General features: G+C 41.8%; 1 protein-coding gene across 1 annotated transcript in view; it reads left to right on the forward strand.

Moving 5' to 3' along the window:
* GARNL3 (GTPase activating Rap/RanGAP domain like 3) overlaps positions 1-22,185 on the forward strand; it is a 156,382-nt gene that overhangs the window by 33,721 nt on the left and 100,476 nt on the right. The window contains 1 exon segment of the mRNA XM_010367849.2: positions 15,693-15,767. Within this exon segment, the coding sequence (XP_010366151.2) occupies positions 15,693-15,767 (75 nt within the window).

A 22,185-nucleotide genomic window follows, 5' to 3' on the forward strand; every position in this document is an offset into this window, starting at 1 on the left:
TTAAAGAGGGGAACATCCATGGGTTCTGAAATTTGCTTCCTTTTTATTTCACTAATCAAATTTAGGGAAAGTCATGCAAAAAAACCCAGCGTAGCTTGCCATGATTGACTTACCATAAATGGCTGGCTCATGGTGTCACACTGCCACTGTTAGTTGAGCTATAAGCAATACTTTTATGTTGAACATTTTACCCATGTAATTAAAGCAGTCACTTTGGGTTCTTTTATGTGTAAGAAAAGGATTGTATGCTTTTTGGCCTCAACTTTTTAATTGGTCTATTGTAGTTATCATAGTGTTGCAGTCTTTTAAAATATAATCTCAAACTGTGTGTGCATAATAGATGTGAAGGCCTTTTAATTACTTTGGGAGTACATTTCAGCCATTCTCTAAATTCTCTTTTTGCTCCTCATAATGGTTCCACAGTTTCCCTTCTTACTTTCTCCGTTTGATGCTTCCCTTCCTTGCACTCCACTGAAACTGCTCTTGCCAAGGTCACCAAAGATCTCCTTGCTACCACATTCAGTTGGCATTCCTCAACTCTGCCTTTTTTTTTTTTTTTTTAACATTTTGAATTGATTGATTGATTGTATAGATGGGGTCTCACTATGTTATCCAGGCTAATCTCAGACTCCTGGCCTCAAGTGATCCTCCCACCTTAGCCTCCCAAGGCAAGGCTGGGATTGCAGGTCAGTCTTTATCTTACATGACAACTCTGTAGGCTTGTTAAAACTTTCTCCTCTCTTGACATCTCCATACTGTCGGGTTTTCCTCCTGCCTCCCTTCTTTACCTTCTCAGCCTTTTTTTTTTTTTTTTGGATCCCTTCTTTTCTGCCTGGCCCTTAAATGTTGGTGGTCTTCCAGGTTCTGCCTCAGGCACTGTTCTTACTCTACAAGCTCTTTCTGGGTAATCTTTCCCTGTCTTAAAACTGGTGCCTCCCAGATCCATATATTGAGTCCAGATTTCTATCCACAGATTTCTATGCATGGGCCCATTTGCCTAAATGCCCACTGGCAATCTCTCGTGGGATGACCCACAGGCGACTAAACTGCAACATGCCCCACACTGAACTCACCCTGTCTCTCTTGTGCCAAACCGCTGAGTGAATGGCCCCATCTTCCTTTCAGTTGCTAATTCCAGAAACCAGGAAATCGCACATAGCCATGTTCCGGTCTCTTACCAAATCCCATTGGTTCTATTCTATATTCTCAATGGATTTCACGGCCAGTTGCTCTTTATTCATGTCACTATGTACAGCCAGTGTTGGACAGCCTTTTGAGTGCTTTGCATGTGTAAACTATGTTTCACAATGACCTAATGAGGTGGGAGTACTGTTATCATCCCCATCTTACAGATGAGTTCACTGAGATTCAGAGAGGTGAATTAACTTGTCCAAGGTCACACAACTGGTAAGTTGTAGGGGGTGTCCCCTAACCCCCATCCACAATAGGTTGTATTTGCTTGAAAGACCCATGATCTTGCTGCTGTTACAGGCCGCTCCAGTGCCCCTCAAACTTGATTATGCATAAAAATCACTTGAGCAGTTTGTTTAAAACCCATGTTCTGATTTGGCATATCTGGAGTGGGCTGAGTAGTGTGCATTTTTTACAAGCTTACATTTTAAAAGTGACTTTTAATTCCTTATGTGTTTCTTATTTAGACTCTTGAAGAAATACAAGTAAGAAAAGAACAGGGATGTTTGCTTCTATGTAGTCCTTCTTTTGTGTGACATTGGTATCTTTTCCTCTTTCCCTGAGCTTCTGGCACTTTCTCTTGCTCTCCCTGACGTCTCAAAAATTCAGTTTAACAAATTCTTGATAAGATTACATCTAGTTTGTCCATGTCCTCAGATGTAATTAACCTAATCCTGGGAGCTTTGATTTCCTTAATGCTGTAAAGAGTACTTTCCCTAATGTACAGCTCTGGCAACGTCATCTTTATGCATTCAGACAAATTCCTGCTGTAATAACAACAGCAAACCTTCAGCATCTCTTTTTTGCTTATGAAATAAAGTAGGCAGTCTTTAGCTTGACATTCAAGGCTTTCTGAAGTCTTGCTCCAACCTATTTCTGAGCCTTACTTAACTCGTGTGGCCCATGATCCAGCAAACGGGCCTTTACCCAACATTGCCCAGGCCTGAGACTTCCTTATACCTTTTCATCATTCTAGAATGCCCTCTTAAAATATGCTTCTGTTGAGTCTCATTTTTTCCATGCAGCCTTACCTGATTCCCCTATGGGAAAGTCATCTTTCACTCTATAGAACCTTACAATTGTTTGCATTTCTCTATGGTACCTGCCATATTTTACATTGTCTTTATTTGTGGGCATTTCTTACCTGTCCTAATAGGCAGAGATTTTGGTGCTTTTCTTATTGTATCCCCAGCAGTACTTAGCTCATTGCCAGACATCCACAAATCAGCTAGAAGATCAGCTTTGCCAAAAATCTATCTAATAAATTCTTTTTTCTTAAATTTTTTATGTTACTTCATAGTATGTGTGTATGTGTGTGCATGTGATGCTGATATACTTTTTAATATATTTTTCTGATTATGAAAGGAATACATAGTCATTATAGAAAATTTGAAATATACTGAAAAGCACAGAGAGGAAAATTAAATTCATATGTAATCCTACAAATAATCACTATTAAGATTTAGTACACATTGATTTAGTAATTAAATTTGTATACAAAATGGGTTTATGTATTTTACTGGGCTTCTTTACTTAAAAACAAAGTATAGTCTTTTTAGGCATAAAGTTGTCTTCCGTAAATGACTTCATCTCCTTATATCCAAATCTCTTTCTTCTTGTTCACATGTAATTGCATTGGCTATGACCTCCAAAGCAATCATAAATAGCAATGGTTGCAGGTGTCCTTGTCCTGGAGTTTCAGGTAAGTTTTTAAGGCTGTACATGAGGGTATCTTTTCTTAATCATTACATATCTGAGCATGTCTCTGATTCATAGCTTTCACAAGAACAACTTTACCTGCTTTTAAGTGTCTGAGTCATCACCTTTTTCCTTTAAAACTTCACAAATTTTGAACTGTTATTGTGTTCGTTTCCTAGGCCTGCTGTAAGAGTTTATCACAAACTGGTGGCTGGGTCACTTAAGACAACAGAAGTCTATTCTCTTACAGTTCTGGAGGCTAGAAGTTCAAAATGAAGATGTAGCAGGGCCATCTTCCCTCTGAGGGCCCTGGGGAAGAATCCTTCCTTGCCCCTTCTAGTTTCTGGGGTTGCAGCAATCCTTAGCCCCCTTTGGCTTGTAACTGCATCACTCCAGTCTCTGCCTCCGTTATCACATCATCTTCTCTCTGTGTCTCTGTATCTGAATGACCCTCTCTTTTTGTCTTATAAAGACATCAGTCATGGATTTAAGTCCTACCGGAATCCAGTAGGACCTTATATCAACAAATTACATCTGCAAAGTCCCCATTTGCAAATAAGGTCATATTCTGAGTTTCCAGGTGGACCTGAATTTGGTGGGGACGCTTAACCAGTACAGTTACCTTTTGCCCTTTAGTGTTCTGAAGAGAAATCTGAGCCAGTTCCAATTCAATTTCAGAAAGAAATGTTTCAGAAAGTTTCACATGACCTTTCCTGGCTGGGTTTTTCTTACATTTTTTTTTCTTCTCATCTTTCATTTTTTACATGTTTCCCATAATTTCTCCACACCTTTCTATTTTCATTAATTTTCCTTAAAACGTTGCACCTCTGGGATTCTTAGACCCAGTCCTTTAATCAAGGATGAATGTTTTCTTCCATTGTATATTTGATTATTGTTTATTTTTTCCCCTAAAACAGTAAAGACCTTTTTATCTGTCCTCCGTGACTGTCTTTTCTTTCTTTTTATTTTCATTTTGTTTTGTTCCTTTCCATTCTATAATCAGCATCTAAAATGATGGAGATATTACTGTTTTAGTTCCCTCAAATTAACATTTTGTTTTCCTCCTCCAGTGAAGATTTTAATCCTACATTTGCATTTTTTCATCCTCTTTTATCTCACCCACTTGCACAAGGTTTCTACACTATTGCAAAGAGCTCATGTCTTCTGTCTCCCTGAGGACAGCAATGGCTATTCTAAAATTTTATTTTGGTTTCATAGTAAAGATGGTTAGAGCTATGCTTCCCTCTTTTAGTTTTCAGGATTATGTGTAGCATTTTTTCATAGCCCCCATTTTTTTTGTTTGTTTTCGTTTTTGTTTTACTTCAAACAAAAACAAAGAGCTATTCAGACCTTCTGTTTTTCAACATTCGGAATGTATAACTGGCTCTCAGCTGTCATTGTTCATTAGGGACTGTAGCTTCTCTGAGCTAAACAACTGGATGGCTGGAGATTATACAAAGTTCCTTGATCAATTTCCAGGGTCTAGTTGGTGTTTATCTTATAAACCTCTGCTGGAGTGAGATAGGATGTTCTCCTGTGCTTGGCTTTTTGCTGCTCTGAACCAGTGGCTCTAGAATTTATACATGACAGGGGCTTAGGAACTACCAGTAGCAGTCTGGTTAAAAGAGGCGTATTGAAGTAATGTTTGCTTAGCTCTTTACATAAGCTTGATAAAATGCCAGCTATCTAGATCAAAAAACAAGATGCAGATTGTGAAGAGGTTAAATGTCCTCCAGCTCCTTGGCATGTTGGGGAAACTGAACTCCCCAGGTTACTCTGCCTTCAGGACTCTCCATGTCTCACTCCCTACCTGGGACACTTGGTTTATGAGAACTGCATTCTCTAAGATGGACTCGCTCTCCCTCCCTCCTTCTTGCCCAGTGTTTTCTTGTCGTGAAAAAGAGGTGCTTATACGAGTGAGGCTACCTCAAAATGCAGTGCCCATGCAGTAAAAAGATGATTCCTAGTGTTTTATTCTTACTCTTCTGAAAGACCCAGTATCTCTTAGCTAAAATGAGATGGTGTGGGGAAGATTAAAGTGCCTTCCAACCTTCCATAATTATCACAGATTTGTTCTGTTCCAGACAACAAAGCCAGTCACCAAATATGTTTCTTGATTCTTCTCCATTGGCCAAATAATAAGTAGAAAATGTCCTGATATTTTGGACATAGGATTGCCAATCATTCCTTCTTAATATTCAAAGGAGTTGTCATAATTTGTGGTGAATTTTCACAAGTCTTTTACCGGGAAGTGGAGTATCAGGAACTACTGTTCAGATATGATTTTAATTAGGAAACCAAGATAGGTATATTTTGAGCTGGAAAGCTACATGACAGTGCTCATCCTGAATTGCCTCACGTTTCTCAGTAAAATAGCAGAAACATCATCTGTTAGGAGAAAGGGTGTTTCTGCAGTGGAAACCTGTGACAGACAAGGTGGAGGATGTGATGTGATGGGAAGTAAAAAACTAATGGATCAAAAGATTGGATGGTGGTGAGGATCTAGCTGTAGTCAAATAGCATGAGCATGTTGTAGGCCTGGTCAGATGGGAACTCTTCTGAGTGAGAGTTCAGTCGGCAGAGGTGAGCGAGTGACTTGACTTGGTGGCATGAGGAGGAATGAGCAGCATGCAAGATCTGTGGGGTGGTAAGTGCAGCCTGATTAACCACAGATTCCTGGATAGAACCCATGCCAAAAGGAGCCCAAGTGGGTTATGAGGTAGGTCCTGTGATGCCACAGCTGTGCCAGTGGGAAGGAGAGGATGCTGTTGGAGTTAGGAATGGGTGGCAGAGCCATGGAGTTGGGAGGTATTCGATTTGAAAAGGCAGAAGAACACGAGCTCAGGTTGTCAGATCAATCATAGTGATGGGTGTTGAGTTTGCTGAGGACAGGGGCCAGGGACAAGGATGGTAAGAAAAGTCTGAGTCCAGATCCAGGGCCTTGGTGGCTCTCGTCCAGCCACCGTTTATCCTTCTGGCTGGGGAATCTGCTTACCAACCTGGTTGGTTCTATATGCGCCTTGGTGCTCTCAGCACCCCAGCTGCGCAGCTGCCCAGTCACCCAGATCTCCCTATCTCCCGGCACAGGCAGAATAGGATCAAGGTGAAGAGTGGGAGGAGGAGAAAAAAAAACACCCCTTCTCCCTACTCTGGTCCCCACACTGGCTCCTTCTCCCTTGCCTTTCCCTGCAGGCACGGATGTGGCCTAAAAGAGACCAGGAGACAGGCCCCAGGGTAGCACTCAGCAGTGAGAGGATGGCTCATTCTACCCATGTTTATGTCTTTTCTCACCTCTTTTTGATGCAGACATTTAAACTTTTCTTTCTTCCTTTCTGAATAGTAGTACTTTCTAAGTCAGGAATGTGTCTGTGTCTGTGTCTGTAATTTGTATGTGCAGGGTCAAATGGATCTGCTTTCTTGACCAGTATTTGCAGTTTAAATAAACCTGCTTATGTTGGAAATCATTTCTCAAACATTCTCTACATCTTCCAGAACAAATTGCATTATAGCAATGCAACCTTCCCCAGTTCCCCCAGGCAGAGTTGGTCTCTCCAGTGTCTGTCCCCTGTTCTTTTGTCTGTTGTTATGGCATTTAACCAGTTTGTATTGTGATTTATCTGATTATATGTATGTGTGTCTCTCACTCCCTCTGGGATTTGCAGTCCTCCAGGGCAGGGATCATGTTGGATTTATCTTTGTCCAGCAGTTAGTACAGGCCCTGAAAAAAATAGTTTCAGTAATGTTTGCTAGATGGACAAATATTTAAACAGATCTTCCAAGAGTTTAAATGTAGCATTAAAGTGGCTTAATCATGCTAATCAAAGCATTTTATATTAATCACTATCATATTATTATAATATATATTATAGCATCATAACATTTATTGAGCACTTATTATGTCCAAGTACTATTCTAGGCTAATTACATATTTTACATTATTAAATCCTCACCACAAGCCTAGAAGTAGTTACAGTCACTGTCCCCATTTTAGACATAAGGAAACTAAAATTTAGAGAGGAAAAATTAAGTGATTTTCCCAAGGTCACACGGCTAACAAGTATGGAACTGAGATTTGAACCTGGTCACTTGAACCCCAAAACCCATACTCATAACCACTCATTTTAAAGAAAGGGGATCTAGGAGAAAATATTACATATTATGCTTAAAGATGTACTTTACATAACCTTTTTTAGTTTTTTTTCTCAGTAAAAATAATGTTCCTGTGATTTATATACCTGAATGCCACGTACACAGTGCATACTGAACAGAGATCATAGGGAATCCCAGCACTAATTTAGAATGGAAACAAGCACCAGCCCAATGAAACAAAGCAGTGAAATAGACGAGGAAGTGCTTTTTGTTTTTGAAAAATTACGTATTTGTATTAATCTAAGAAAGATCCTCATTTAATAATAATTGCTTATAATTTGAAACTAATAATGTTTTTATTTATAGTTAATGAGTAACATTTTATGCCTTCTATTTTTAAAAAATTAATTTGTTAAATTCTGCAAACAAGTATTCTTGCTTGGATCTTATTTTTTTTCCTGAGATAGAACATCTAATATATTGAACACTGTTCAGTGTTAAATGGAACAGTTAGTTTTGCTGAGATTAGACCAAGGCCTGTACTCAGGATGTTAAGTCACATGAATTTTCACTATTTAACTAACTGAATGGCAAACCAATTTGATTCTGGTCACCCAGAGCTTCATGAATGTCCAGCATGTCACAACCCTGTTCGAATAGAACTTTCTGGAATTATGGAAATATTTTTGTCTGTGCTGTCCAGTGTAGTAGTCACAGATAGCCACTGAGCACTTGAAATGTGACTAATGCACTCAGGAACTGAATGTTTTGTATTTTAATTAAAATTAAATCTAGGCTGGGCACAGTGGCTCGCGTCTGTAATCCGAGCAGTTTGGGAGACCTTACCAGGGGGATCACTTGAGACTAAGAGTTCGAGACTAGTCTGACCAACATAGCAAGACCATGTCTTTACGAAAAATGAAAAAGTAGCCAGGTGCGGTGGCATGTGCCTGTGGTCCCAGCTACTTGGGAGGCTGAGGCAGGAAGATTGCTTGAGCCCAGGAGGTCAAAGCTGCAGTGAGCCATAATTGTGCCACTACACTCCAGCTTGGGAGACAAAGACCCTGTCTCAAAAAATAAAAAAATAAAATTTAATTTAATTTAAACAAGACTGGTGGCCACAGTATTGGACAGTGCAAGAACTCAGAAGGAATCACTCACAGTCTGGCAGATCCTAGCCGAATGATCATTTAATTTGTTTTTTTGTTTTTTGTGTTTTTTTCCTTTTTCTCCCTCCTGGGCACAGTCTTCCACAGAATCTGATTATTTGATATGACCATAGCAGAGATGAAAGACCAAATAAAGTTAAAAAAAATCCTGTCCTCTTTTCTTAGCATTAGTGATGTTACACATATATGTTAATACCCTTTTCCTAAACGGATTCATCAAAATGAATGCAAAAGATCTGGTGCCTCTTCTCAAAGGAAACTGCCCCACTTTTCTGTGACTGTGTGGCTCTCATGTGGCTCTCGCGTAGCTCTGGTGTGGAGCATCAGATCCTTCACCTCCTCAGAAGACACTCTGGGCCAGGGCTGCCTTTGTGGGGCAGTATTCTGACAAGATCTTCAGTTTTGCAACTAGATTTTGGTCTACTCAGATTTCTTTCTTAAAATAATTTTCATTGTGTATGTTTTCCTGGAAAATTTTCCATTTCATTGAACTTATTGATGATATTGGCATAGTTTCATATAGCATTCTCTTAATCTTTTAGAAATCTCTTTCTTCTTAGTGGTTCTGTTTTCTTTATTATCACTATATGTATTCATCTTTATTCTTTGCTTTTTAAAATCAGACTTGCCTTGAATATCTTGGATATGTTAGTCAATTATACTATCTTTCTAATTTTGTAATTTCTGCTCGAATCTTTTATTGATTCCTTTCCCCTGCTTTCCCTGGGTTTATTTCATTGTTCTTTTTTTATATCTTCAAGTGGTTAATGCTTAGTTCATTGTTTTTATCCTTTTTTGTTTAATAATAAAAACATTGACAATGTGAATTTTTCTGTAAATATAGCACCTATCACATTATCTGTTTTGATATGTACTGTTTTTATTGTTGTTCATGTCTGGATAGTATCTAATTTCACTATTCCTATTTGACTCAAGAATTTATATATGTAGATATACATAAATTTATTTATATATGCATATATTTAAAGAGATGGGATCTCACTGTATTGCCCAGGCTGGAGTACAGTTGCTGTTGATAGGTGTGATCATGCACACTATATCACTTAACTCCTGGTCTATCCTCCTGCTTCAGCCTCCCAAGTAGCTGGGACAATAGGCACAATAGGCTGAGATGTTTATTTTCTGATTTTCAGTTTTTAAAATCCTTTTGATAACTAATTTCTTATTCAATTGCATTGTGCTAAAAATGACCTGTACAGTTTTATAGAATATTTATAAGTTTTTCATGTTATATTGTTCTGTAGACCTTTTTCTTGCTTTTCTGGGCAGGATGTGATGGCTCATGCCTTGGCACTTTGGGAGACCAAGGTGGGTGGATCACCTGAGGTCGGGAGTTTGAGACCAGTCTGACCAACATGGAGAAACCCCATCTCTACTAAAAATACAAAATTAGCTGGACGTGGTGGCGCATGCCTGTAATCCCGGCTACTCGGGAGGCAGAGGTTGCAGTGAGTCGAGATCACGCCATTCCACTGGCAACAAGAGTGAAACTCACTTTTCTTTCTTTTCAATATTAGGTCGTTTTTTTTTAAGTTAACTAGATATTTTTAAAGGTGTGTATTCTCTGTACCTTGATGCAGTCAATATATGTCTATTAAATCATGTTTATTAAATTTATTATTTGATTCCTCTATAAATACTTACTAGTTTTTGCCTTGACCTATCAGAGAGAAAGGTACTAAAATTTCCCATTGCAACTATAATTTTATAAACTCTTCTTTCTAGTTATAATAGTTTTTGTTTTATAATTATATGTTATTCATTACATAAATGTTTATAGTTATATTTTGGAGATGGGTGGTTCTAATTATCCATATAAAATAACTTTTTTTATTTGATGTCTTTTTCTCCTAAGTTCTACTTTATGGTTTTATTATTCCCTTACCTTCTTTTTGTCCCAATTTGCCTAGAATATTTTTTATTTTGTCTTTCTTTTTCATGATTGCTTTATTGTATTTAATATATTTCATTTATGTTACCAATCAAGTCTTTTTTGTTTTAGTAGGGAAATGTAACCAATTCATATTTATTAAACATCTGTGCTGTTCTGTTTACATTTAGGAGGAGTTCCAGGCTCCTCTTTATCCACTTTCTCATTGTATCCCTCCCTCTCACTCCACCTTTCAGGAGTGCAGATCTGGATTGATCAGATTAGAAAACATGTTACTAATTACTAAACTCCTAGGTAGACAGAGCTATATTTACAAAGGTCTGAGCACACATGCAAAAGTCTCTTTTCTGGACCCTTCTCCCAGAAGAATAACAAAGGGCTGGATGCATTCCACTGTGAGAGGAGACCTGAACAACTCCCTCCTCTTTGCTGGCTCTGGAGGGGTAAGATCTCATACTGCCTTGCTGTCTTCTTTCTTTCCACACCATGTAGGCTGATCTGCCTTCACTAGTAGCTATCCTTTAGTTTTGGTCTCACTCATTAGTAAAGAACCTTGCTAGAGGGGGTGGTTAGTGTAGGAGATAACTTGCTTATTCCTGTGTTCTGTTCTCTGCCCAAGGACCACTTTCATAACCCTCCAGTCCATTCTTTGCACTTTCTCCCAGATATGTTCTCTGTTTTTCATAATCATTTTCCTCTATTTGTCTCAAACTGATATTCTTATTTACTCTTTAGGGGCATTTTCTTCTCAGTGTCTAGTTTTTGGTTCACCACGGTCACTACATTTTGAAATTCAGTAATTACACTTTTCATCTGAAAGCTGATTATAGATTGTTCCGTTTTCGTAGATCCAATATGCTCCCGAATTGTTACCATAATTAGAAATTTTCAAAAAATTCTTGTACTTTTTGTAGTAAATCTGTTTCATAGAACATTTTCTCTGATATTTCAGGTCACTTTTTACATTTTATATTATGAACTTATCATAGGATCAGTGATTATTCTCTTGATTCTTCCTTATTGGGGATATTAGTTGGCTTAGAATGTCACAATGTGGTAAAAAAACAATAAGTTTATTTCTATCTCATACGCAGCCAGGAATTCTAAGTGGGTGGTGGGTCTGCACCACACATTCAGGCTCAAGAAAAATCTGCCGTCTTCAACATGAATTTCCAGGATCCCTCTGGTCACTGGGTTTCTAGCCAGTGGAGAAGGCTCTCCTAAAGGGCCTGGGTCCATAAATGTACCCAGGTGAGCTTTGGCCCACCTTCAAGTGGAGCTAATTCAGTCAAATGGCCACCTCTAGGGCAATGGAGTCTAGCTTTATGTCCAGTTACGATTCTGCACTGTGACAAACGGCGAGAGTGGATTTTGGTGGCAGCTGGAGCTCTGTACCATCTAGATGAATTGAGGGAGAGGGCTTCTAGGTTGTGCAGTTTTGACATTTAGATGGGTTCTGATAGAGATTGTGTCATTCCTGAGCCAAATCTTCTCCCAAAAAAAGAAAATGTAGATTTTTTATAGTTGTAATTGGCCAGATCAAAGGTTTGTGAGGATAATAGAAAATGGACAGAGACAGCTACCTGACAGTCAGCTTCTCTACTGTGTTAAAAAGATTTTTTTCCTGAAGTGTTAGTTTTTTCATTCCCTAGTGTGCTGGGACACTTTCTCCTTTCACAGCAGCTGATGTTCTGGTCTTCATGAGGCTCCAGCCATCACAGCCCCCTCTGCTTTAGTTAGCAAGCTGTGACCCAGCCAGGGTGGGGGGCACTGAGACTGCCACTCTGTGCTGGCCCTGAGTGTGACCAGTAGGATCTCCTGCCCACCCGCTGCCCTCCCACCCACCCTCCCCTCAGGCAGGTCCTGCCAGCATGAGCTCAGGGTGTTGGTGTGAATCTGCATGATTTGATTAAGTTACTGCCCAACCGACTTTCCCCAGCCTGTGGTGCTTCCAGTTATTGGCCTGCCCTTCACTTTGGCCTTTCCTTCATGATAGAGCTGGTAGAATTCCTTTGACATTTCTTGCATGATTAATGAACTTTCTCTGGTTTCCAGGGCCAGCATAGGTCTTACCCCTGTTTTTATATCTCTTTGGCCATTTGCAATAGAAATTTGGCATTCATCTATTCACATATTTCTTATTTATGAATATTTAATGAGATGGATACTATGTCAGGTGGTGTGCTTAGCTCTGGAGATGCAGTGGTGAGAACAAATAAATGTAGTTGCTGTCTTTTTGAAGCTTGCTGGAGAACAGAGAGAGCGCCTGAGGAAAGACAGATGTGAACCAAGTAATCATACAGAGAAATGTCAATCACAACTCTGCAGAGTGTCCCCAGAACTGACAACAGGGTCATCTTCCTAGGCAGTGGGTCAGGGAAGGTATATAGAAGGAGGGGGACTTTGGTGGAACTGAAGGATGAGTAGTAGGGTTTTTTAGGGGAAGGTGAGAAAGGAGGGCCTTCCAAGCCAGGAAGTCCCAAGCATGTGTCCTCTGGTGGGAAGAAGTGAGGGTGCTGGAATAGAGGTGGGATTGTGGCACACAGTCATATTTGCAGTTTGCATAATCACCCGGCTGCAGGCTTCCGTGTGAGGAGCTGCTTGGAGAGGAGCAGTGGTAGATGGGTGTCTAGACTCAGTAGGAGGTGGTTGTGGTCATCCAGGTGACAGATGATGGTGAATTGAATGGGGATGGGGATGGGGAAATGGTAAAGGTGATAGTCAAACCCGTTAGCATGAGCTCTGTCTTTATGGATTTCATGAGTTCAAAGGGAGCTACATTTCTTTTTACCATCAAATCGTTAAATTTGTTCTTCCTTTTTTTCTTGAACTTTTTAAGCAAGACAAGCAATATGCTTCTTGTTCTAAACTCAACAAATGAAAAAGAGCATTATTGCGTATGCCTGTGTCTAAAATATAGTGTTTTTATGATGTTTAATTTATATTTTTATATGAATGAATGACTATCAGCTCTTCTCTCAAGCCTTCGACTCCTAGATGAGACTAGTTATAGTAAGGACTATCTCTAGCAACCTCTATTTTAGGGGTAACAAGTAAGGGGAGGGTGTGTTTCACGTCTCTATAGACCTATCTATGTCAGACATTATTAATTGATCATAGTGCTCTTTTCTTGCCAAGTCCAGATGTCATCTCAGAATGCTTCTGCCAAAGCCCTTAAGGCAGCCTATACCAATAGTACTCTACCTGAAATCTACTTACTTTTCCCTCTATTTTAACAGTGAGTAGAAACCCACAAAGAAGCTGTTGATGCTGAATCGTCTATACTTCCCCTGTGAAAATGGCAGTGATCCTATGATATCTAAATTTGTCTTTCTCTTGTACTTTAAAATTTTTTTTTTTTTTTTTTTTTTTGAGACGGAGTCTTGCTCTGCCACCCAGGCTGGAGTGCAATGCCGGCTCTCAGCTCACTGCAAGCTCCGCCTCCCGGGTTCACGCCATTCTCCTGTCTCAGCCTCCCAAGTAGCTGGGACTACAGGCGCCCGCCTCGTCGCCCGGCTAGTTTTTTGTATTTTTTAGTAGAGACGGGGTTTCACTGTATTAGCCAGGATGGTCTCGATCTCCTGATCTCATGATCCGCCCGTCTCGGCCTCCCAAAGTGCTGGGATTACAGGCTTGAGCCACCGCGCCCGGCCTGTACTTTAAAATTGGCCTCTGTAAAGTTAGAAACAGTCCACCAGATTACTCTCACTTCTGACACCAACTACTGCAGCGTTCAGGAGTCCCCAAGACCACTCTCAGGTTTGATAGTTTGCTAGAAGGACTCACAGAATTCACTAAAAGCTGTTAAGCTCATTTATGGTTTATTGCAACAAAAGGATACACATTAAAATCAGCCAAGGGAAGAGATGCATGGGACAGAGTTCGGAAGAGTTCCGTGGCAGAGCTTCCCGTTGTCCACCCCTGATGGAGTTGTAGACAGCATTAACTCCTTCTGGCAATGATGTGTGACAACATCAGCACGAAGTGGAATGTTGCTCATCAAAGAAGCTCACCTGAGTTGTGGTATGCAGAGTTTTTAGCAGGGCTTGATCCGGTAGATGTGGCTGACCACCCACATGGCCGACCTGAGCCTTCAGCCCCTCTGGAGGTAGAGCTGATACTGTGTGACCCAAAGCCCTCACTATAAATCAGTGTAACTCAGAGCCCCTAAGTAATCAGACACTAACGCAGGTCATTCCCAGGTCTTAGAGATCACCTCCCAGAATTTGAGGGCAAAGGCTAGACCTCTGTTTGGACAAAGTGAAATTCATGACTACACAGCCTCTTGGGTTCATCCTCAGTTTAGCGATAGTGTAATGATCTGATGTCATCCAAACATTTGCTTTTAGAAATTATTTTGCAGGAGAAAGAGGAGATATAAAAACTAAACCTAATCACGGACATTTTCTGGAGGATGGTTAGGGAGGGTGGTGGTTAGATGAGGACAATGGGCTTCTGGAGTCTGGCTGCCTCTGTTCACATCCCAGTTCTACCCATACTAACTAGTTAAGTGACTGTAGCCCGTTGTTTTACCCTTCTTTGCCTCAGTTTCCTCGTTCATAAATGAGAATAATAATAATGCCTACCTTGTGTTGTTATGAGAATTAAATGAGATAATACATATTAAGAGCGAAAGAATGCATGGCCTTCAACAAATACCAGATACTGTTTTTATATTTATCATAGGAAAAATTTATCAATCTCTTTTAAATAATTTTCCTTGAGAAAATTCATTGGAGTTTTTCCCTAAAATTTTTCTATTAATTTTTATACCATCATATCTCTTAAGCACTAGTGAAAATATGAGGTAACCATCTTTCCTGAGAAATAACATTTCTGTTTTGCTGAGCAAGCCCTGAGTTAGAGAGGTGAGAAGTGCCCCTCAGGGCAGGTGCGTTCTGGTGAGTCTGCTGTTGGCAGATCTTTGTTGCAAATTGTGGGTAGATTTAAAGGCTAAAAAAAGATGTGTTGTTTTCCCGAGTCACTACTGAGAAAATCTAGAAGGAGAAAATAAGTTAAATCTTGAGTCAGGAATTTTAGGACTCAAGTGCCAAGCCCCGGTCTGTTCACTCACCTCTTTCGAATATCAGGCCCCTTGGAGGCTGTCTATTTGCAAGCATCACCTTGCCAGAGCTAAAACACAGTCTGTCTGCCTGAGGAGGGACTAATTGGCCTTTTGGAAACTGTTTAAAACTGAATGAAGCACAGGCGCTTTCTCTGGTGGTAGTAGAGCCTTGAGTTCTTGCCAGCCACTAATTGTTCTTCAGGCTTTCCTGTGAAGGCGGCTGAACTTGAGAGCTGGCTTTCGGTCTTGCCATCTGTGAACTGCCACTTGTCCACATGTGGTGTGTATTAAGATTGTTTTTGCTGGGAGCATCAGTATTGGAATGTGTTCAAATTTAAATGTGATGCTCTTGTTTGCCATTCTTGCAGTTTAGCCATTGTTACTCTGGGGTTCCCAAGGACAGTGGGAGCCAACTGTATGAGTACCTGGCTGATAGAGCTTTAAAAAAACTGTTAGCTTCTAGGCTGGGCACTCCAGCCTGTGTCCTTAGATGTGGCTTACTTATAGGATAGCTACATACAAATAGACATTGTAAATACTACCTAATTGAATGCTTTTTCCCCCCTAGCTTATTTCCAGTGATGCTGATGGAGCCATCCAAAGGGCTGGAAGATTCAGAGTGGAAAATGGCTCTTCAGATGAGGTAAGGAAGCCTCCCCACTTCCTGTAATGCCACCAAGCACATGATAGCAGTGAAAGAGTTCTGGAGGAGGTAAATAGAGCTTTTCAGAGCTGTGCTTGAAGCCAATGGAAGGGAAATGTCAGTATTCTGGCATGGAAGGTGCTATTCATAGGGTGACACATACCCTTTAAAAGATCTATGTTAAAACCAGGTAGACACAGGAAGTTGTTCTGCCAGCAGTGGGGCCAGAGACAATTCTACCACCCTCTGTGAATGGCCCCGAGTCCCAGTACTTCCTCTGCCAGGCTGATCAGCTTGGCATGGCCCTCTGAGCAGTGCCAGGATCCAGGAGGGAGATGCCAAAAATTACTGCAATGACAAAATGTCATCAGGAAAAGAGGCTGGTACTGCCTACCATTCCTTGGGCCACACCCACTTTCTGGATTCTCGGTCTTCCTTGCTGCAGGCCACAGACACTCTCCTTGCTTTTTTTTTTTTTTTTCTTTGAAACTGCCACTACCGTCTCTATCCCACGGGGTCTACCATTTAAACTGCAGAGTATGGCAAAAACTCTCCAGCCTTTTTCTTCTCTGCTGCCTTTTTGCACAGTAGCTCATCATAGCTCTAGCTCCCCGACCCTGACCCTGGGCAAGGACCCCAGCCTCCCTAAGCCTCAGTTTTTTTCATCTGTAAATTAGAAACTGTCTCAAGATTATTGCAAGAATTCAGTGCGCTATGCTTGTAAAACTCCTAGCACTATGCCTGGCACACAGTAAGCAATCAGAAGTGCTAGTTATGATGCTATTGATGGTTATTGTTATTGTCATCACTGCCACATTGCCAGTTTTCTCCTGACCACCTCCTAATGCAAATTCTTGGTGAAGAGCTACGAATTTAACTTGAAAGCCCACAACATTTGGGAAGTGATTGCTCATTTTCACCCTTGGCCTTAGCCATATACATTCACCTGACCCTTGCCATTGACATGTTAGCCAAGTTGGGGCTGAATACCCCTGAATAGGTACCCACATACTTCTTGTCCAGAATGATGTCGGGTGACCCACATAGAAGAAGGAACTCATGGAAAATTTTGCTTCTGAACCTTAGAAACAGCCCTCCCCAAATGGCCTGGCCCCTGGGACTAGATAGCCTCACCATCACAAGCTGAGGCAGCCAAGGGTTCTCAGGAGCTAAGCCAGGCACAGAGGCATTGAGTTCTTGCTCTCCAGTGCTTGGAAAGCTAGCAGTCACCATGCTGAGTTTCTACTTTGAGAGCCTATGGAGGCTGTATACCTTGAGACATCTTTCTGTTACCAAAATTTTGCAGAACTTCAGCCCATCCTGAAATGGACAAACCAAACTGGACTTTGCCACCCTATGTAAGCACAGCTCCGGCCCCTCCACGTCCAATGTCTGGAGGAAATACACACCTCCCAGGAAAGACATCAGTGGGGCCTTCATGTGATCCTGTAATCACCATACACTTGGCAGTCAAACACTGCTCAGCTGGCCCTGCTGTACACCAGAGGATAGGTTCTGGGACCCAGTCAGGGGTTAGAAATGACCTGTGCTTGGGCCATGATCAGGAGTGGCTTAAGAGTCAGTCTTCCCAGGGTTCGAATCATGGCCCTACAACTCACCAGCAGTGTGGCCTTGGGCAGTTCAGTCAACATCTTGGGAACAATTTAGGGAGTTACTGATTTCACAAATCATTGCAGTCTGTTGTGTTCAAAACACAGTCCTATCTCAGACGGCTTCTCTGGAAATACAATATCAAGGATCAAATACATTTTTAGGTTTTATTTCCACCAGAACTACTGAGCATGATGCTCCATTGGAGCACCTTGGCTGTTTTGGATTGATGGTCTTCAGTTAAAAGTTTCTGGCCAACGGTACTTCCTAGCCTGATAAAAGACCTTACGGGCTATTTCCCTTTGACTTCCAAAGGGAAAAAAACAGCTGGCTTGCTCTGAATTAGTTAAAGCTGTTAGTGCAGTAAAGGACTCGCTATATGTAGTTGCTTAAAAATTCTCAAACCTATGAACAAACAAATTGTAAATTTTGTTTTGGGGTTATTTGCGCTTTTATTATTCAATTGTAAGAGTTTTTTATATAGTCTGGATAATTAGACGCTTATCAGATACATGATTTGTAAAAATTTTCTTCCGGCCAGGCGCGGTGGCTCAAGCCTGTAATCCCAGCACTTTGGGAGGCCGAGACGGGCGGATCACGAGGTCAGGAGATCGAGACCATCCTGGCTAACATGGTGAAACCCCGTCTCTACTAAAAATACAAAAAACTAGCCGGGCGACCTGGCGGGCGCCTGTAGTCCCAGCTACTCGGGAGGCTGAGGCAGGAGAATGGCGGGAACCCGGGAGGCGGAGCTTGCAGTGAGCTGAGATCCGGCCACTGCACTCCAGCCTGGGCGGCAGAGCGAGACTCCGTCTCAAAAAAAAAAAAAAAAAAAAAAAAAAAAAAAAAAAAAAATTTTCTTCCATTCTGTGTTTTTATCTTTCCACTTTCTTGGTTGTGTCCTTTGAAGCACAGAAGCTTTAAGATTAGATCATGTCTAGTTTGTCTGTTTTTTTTCTTTCATTGCTTGCACTTTTGTTGTTATCTCCGAGAAACCGTTGCCTAATCCGAGGTTGCTTGGTCACTTTTTATAGTTTACTGTTCCTTTGAGATAATGTCAAATTTGTCTTTCATTTCTTTAAACGTAGTGTAATGGTTTTATCATCTGCGACTGAGAATTCCAATATGTGAAGTTTTTGTGGCTGTTTTTTAATTGTTTTCCTCTGGCCTGTGCTCCTCATGTCATGTGCTTCTCTGTGTGCTAGGCTGCCTGATTGTGTACTGTTTGTTATTCCTGAATATTACTTTTTTGGAATAATATGAGGCCTAAGATGAGTTGCTTTTTGGTAGGGAGGACTTATGTTTGCTTTTACCAGATAACTTTAAACCAAATACCCAGCTTGAGACCTTTTAAACTACCCAAGTGCTGCAGATTACCACACCTCAGAGACGCTCCCCCGCTCAGCTCTATTACAGCTGCAGATATATGTGAAAGCTGGCGTGTGGCCACCACACCTCAGAGCCGCTCCCCGGCTCAGCTCTGCTCGGTGCTGTCACAACTTCCTTGTAGTTTTTGGTGGTAGAGGTGGTTTCTTCTGATTCCCTCTTCCTTGAGTGTGTAGCCCTTTGGGATCCTAGCGTAATGTGGGGCTGGGCTCCTATTAGACTTGCCTACCCCAGTGGGTCTTGGGATTTGAGTCTTTGTCCCCCACGAGGTCACCAAAACCCAAATTCAATTTTGCTGGGATTGACAAACATCCTCAAGCCAAAAAAGACTTTCATGATACATTTACCTCTCTAGGTTCCCACTTGCCTTTCAGTTTTAGTTGGCAATTCTTACTATTTGGTAAGCACTCCAGTGCTTTTTTTTACCCCCCAAGACAGAATCTTGCTCTGTCACCCAGGCTGGAATGCAGTGACACTATCTCAGCTCACTGCAACCTCCGCCTCCTGGATTCAAGCAATTCTTCTGCCTCAGCCTCCTGAGTAGCTGGGATTACAGGTGCGTGCCACCATGCCTGGCTTATTTTTGTATTTTTAGTAGAGACGGGATTTCTCTATCATGTTGGCTAGGCTGGTCTCGAACTCCTGACCTCATGATCTACCAGTCTTGGCCTGCCAACGTGCTGCGATTACAGGCATGAGCTGCTGCGCCTGGCCTCCAGTGCTTTCAAGGAGATGATTTTAATATTCTTCTAGTACTTTTAGTTTTTTCAGTGGGAGGGGTAGATCTGAATAATCTAGCCTGCCATTACCAAAAATAAGTTATATCGGGAGTGCTTTTCATATAATATGACAAAACATTCATTCAACTGGCATTCATAGGGTCATTTCCTAGTGCCATACAGGCTGAGCCCTGGATGCAGGATTGAATAAGCCTGCTGAGGTCCCTGTTCCTAGGGACCTGCAGGTGGCAGGGAGAGCCATCAGTAACCAATAGAAACACATAGAAGGATTGCAAATTTTTGTAACTGCTGTGAGGACCATGGTGCAAAGAAATTGGAGGAGCCCTAGTTAAGATGGGGTCGTCAGAAAGCCCTTACCAGCGACAGCCAATGAGGCTGAGCCTCTGAGCAGTGCTTCTCAGACTGTCTTTTTAATTTCCGGTCAGTTGCAGGAAATTAAATATGTGGTCCTACCTTATGCAACTCATCAAGGAATTGGATATCATCCAGACTGGTCTGGACTGTTTCATGAAATGAATCCACTGAGCATGTACTTTGATGCCACAGGCATGTCAGAACACTATAAAGGTTTCTTGTATACCTTGTCATGGGCTAGTAAACAGTTTGCAGATTGGCATCCATCAGAATGGACCATTCTTTCCTGCCTTAGAGTTCATCTGGGCCAATCCGCTTTCCAATGCATGAGTTCCTACATCAGCTTTGCCAGCAGTCAGCTGATCTCTTCCTGCTTGAGTATATCTCCAGCAGGAAGATACCTCCTTGATAGGATTTTTTTCCTCCTGACACCAGTTGATTCTGACACCAACTGAGTGTCCTACAATTCAGTTCTCACACCAACTACCTGGAGTTAGTGTCAGACTCCACAGGTTTAAGGGCTCAGTCCCACAAGACTGTCCTCATTTCAGAAGCCAGTCACAAGCATTGGGTCTCCAGGTTACCTACATTCCACATTTCTGACCAACTTGGCTACAAAGTCAGGTAGCCGTTACCACAGCCTCCTCCTCAGCTTCCATAACTCCCTAAAATCACTCACAGAATTCATAAAAGCACTTTTTTTTTTTACTATTACTCATATATTATAAAGCAGCAGCCCCCAAACTTTTTGGCACCAGGGGTCAGTTTTGTGGAAGACAGTTTTTCCATGGACTAGGTAGTGGGAGATAGTTTCGGGATGATTCAAGCACATTACACTTATTGTGCACTTTACTTCTGTTATTATTACATTGTAATATATAATGAAATAATTATACAATTCACCATCATGTAGAATCAGTGGGAGACCTGAGCTTGTTTTCCTGCAACTAGATGGTTCCATCTGGGAGTTATAGGAGACGGTGACAAATCATCAGGCATTGGATTCTCATAAGGAGCACACAACCTAGATCCCTGGCATATGCATTTCACAATAGGGTTCATGCTTCTGCGAGAATCTAATGCTGCTGCTGATCTCACAGGAGGCGGAGCTCAGGTGGTAATATAAGCAGTGGGGAGTGGCTGCAAATATAGATGAAGCTTTGCTCACCCACAACTCACCTCTGGCTGTGTAGCCCAGTTCCTAAGAGGCTATGGACCAATACCAGGGGTTGGTCTGTTATAAAGAGTACAATTCAGGAAGAACTAAATGGAAGAGATGCATAGGTCATGGTGTGAGGGTGGTGGCACGGAGCTTCCATACCTTCTCCAGTTGTATCCATATTTTCAGTACCGCAATATGTTCCCTAACATGGAAGCTCCCTAAGCCCCATGATTTAGGGGTTTGTACAGAGATTTCATCAGGTAGTCATGTTTTTTTTTTTTTTTTTTTTTGAGATGGAGTTTTGTTCTAGTCACCCAGGCTGGAGTGCAATGGTGCGACCTTGGCTCACTGCAACCTCCGCCTCCTGGGTTCAAATGATTCTCCTGGCCGGGCGCGGTGGCTCACGCCTGTAATCCCAGCACTTTGGGAGGCCGAGACGGGCGGATCACGAGGTCAGGAGATCGAGACCATCCTGGCTAACACAGTGAAACCCTGTCTCTACTAAAAATACAAAAAAATTAGCCGGGTGTAGGTGGCGGGCGCCTGTAGTCCCAGCTACTTGGGAGGCTGAGGCAGGAGATTGGTGTGAACCTGGGAGGCAGAGCTTGCAGTGAGCCAAGATGGCGCCACTGCACTCCAGCCTGAGTGACTGAGCAAGACTCTGTCTCAGAAAAAAAAAAAAAAAACTGATTCTCCTGCCTCAGCCTCCCAAGTAGCCAGGATTACAGGCACCCACCACTGCATCCAGATACTTTTTATATTTTTAGTAGAGACAGGGTTTCACCATGTTGGCCAGGCTGGTCTCAAACTCCTGACCTCAGGTGATCCGCCCACCTCAGCCTCCCAAAATGCTGGGATTACAGGCATGAGCCACCACACCTGGCCAGGTAGGCATGATTAATTAAATCATTGGCCATGAATGACTGGCTCAATCTTCAAACCCTCTCTCATCCTGGAGGTTGGTGTATGGGGCTGAAAGTTCCAAGTTTCTAATCAAGGCTTAGTCTTTCTGGCAGCCACCCCCAATCCTGCAGATATCTAGGAACCCCCTGAGAGTCCCCTCCTTAGAACAAAAGATGCTCCTGTCACCCTTATCACTCAGGAGCTCTGTGCTAGGAACCAGCAACAAAGACCAAATACGTATTCCCATTATACCACACCCCTA

The sequence above is a fragment of the Rhinopithecus roxellana genome, chromosome 16 (genome assembly GCF_007565055.1).
Source record: "Rhinopithecus roxellana isolate Shanxi Qingling chromosome 16, ASM756505v1, whole genome shotgun sequence".
NCBI classification, from domain to species: domain Eukaryota; kingdom Metazoa; phylum Chordata; class Mammalia; order Primates; family Cercopithecidae; genus Rhinopithecus; species Rhinopithecus roxellana.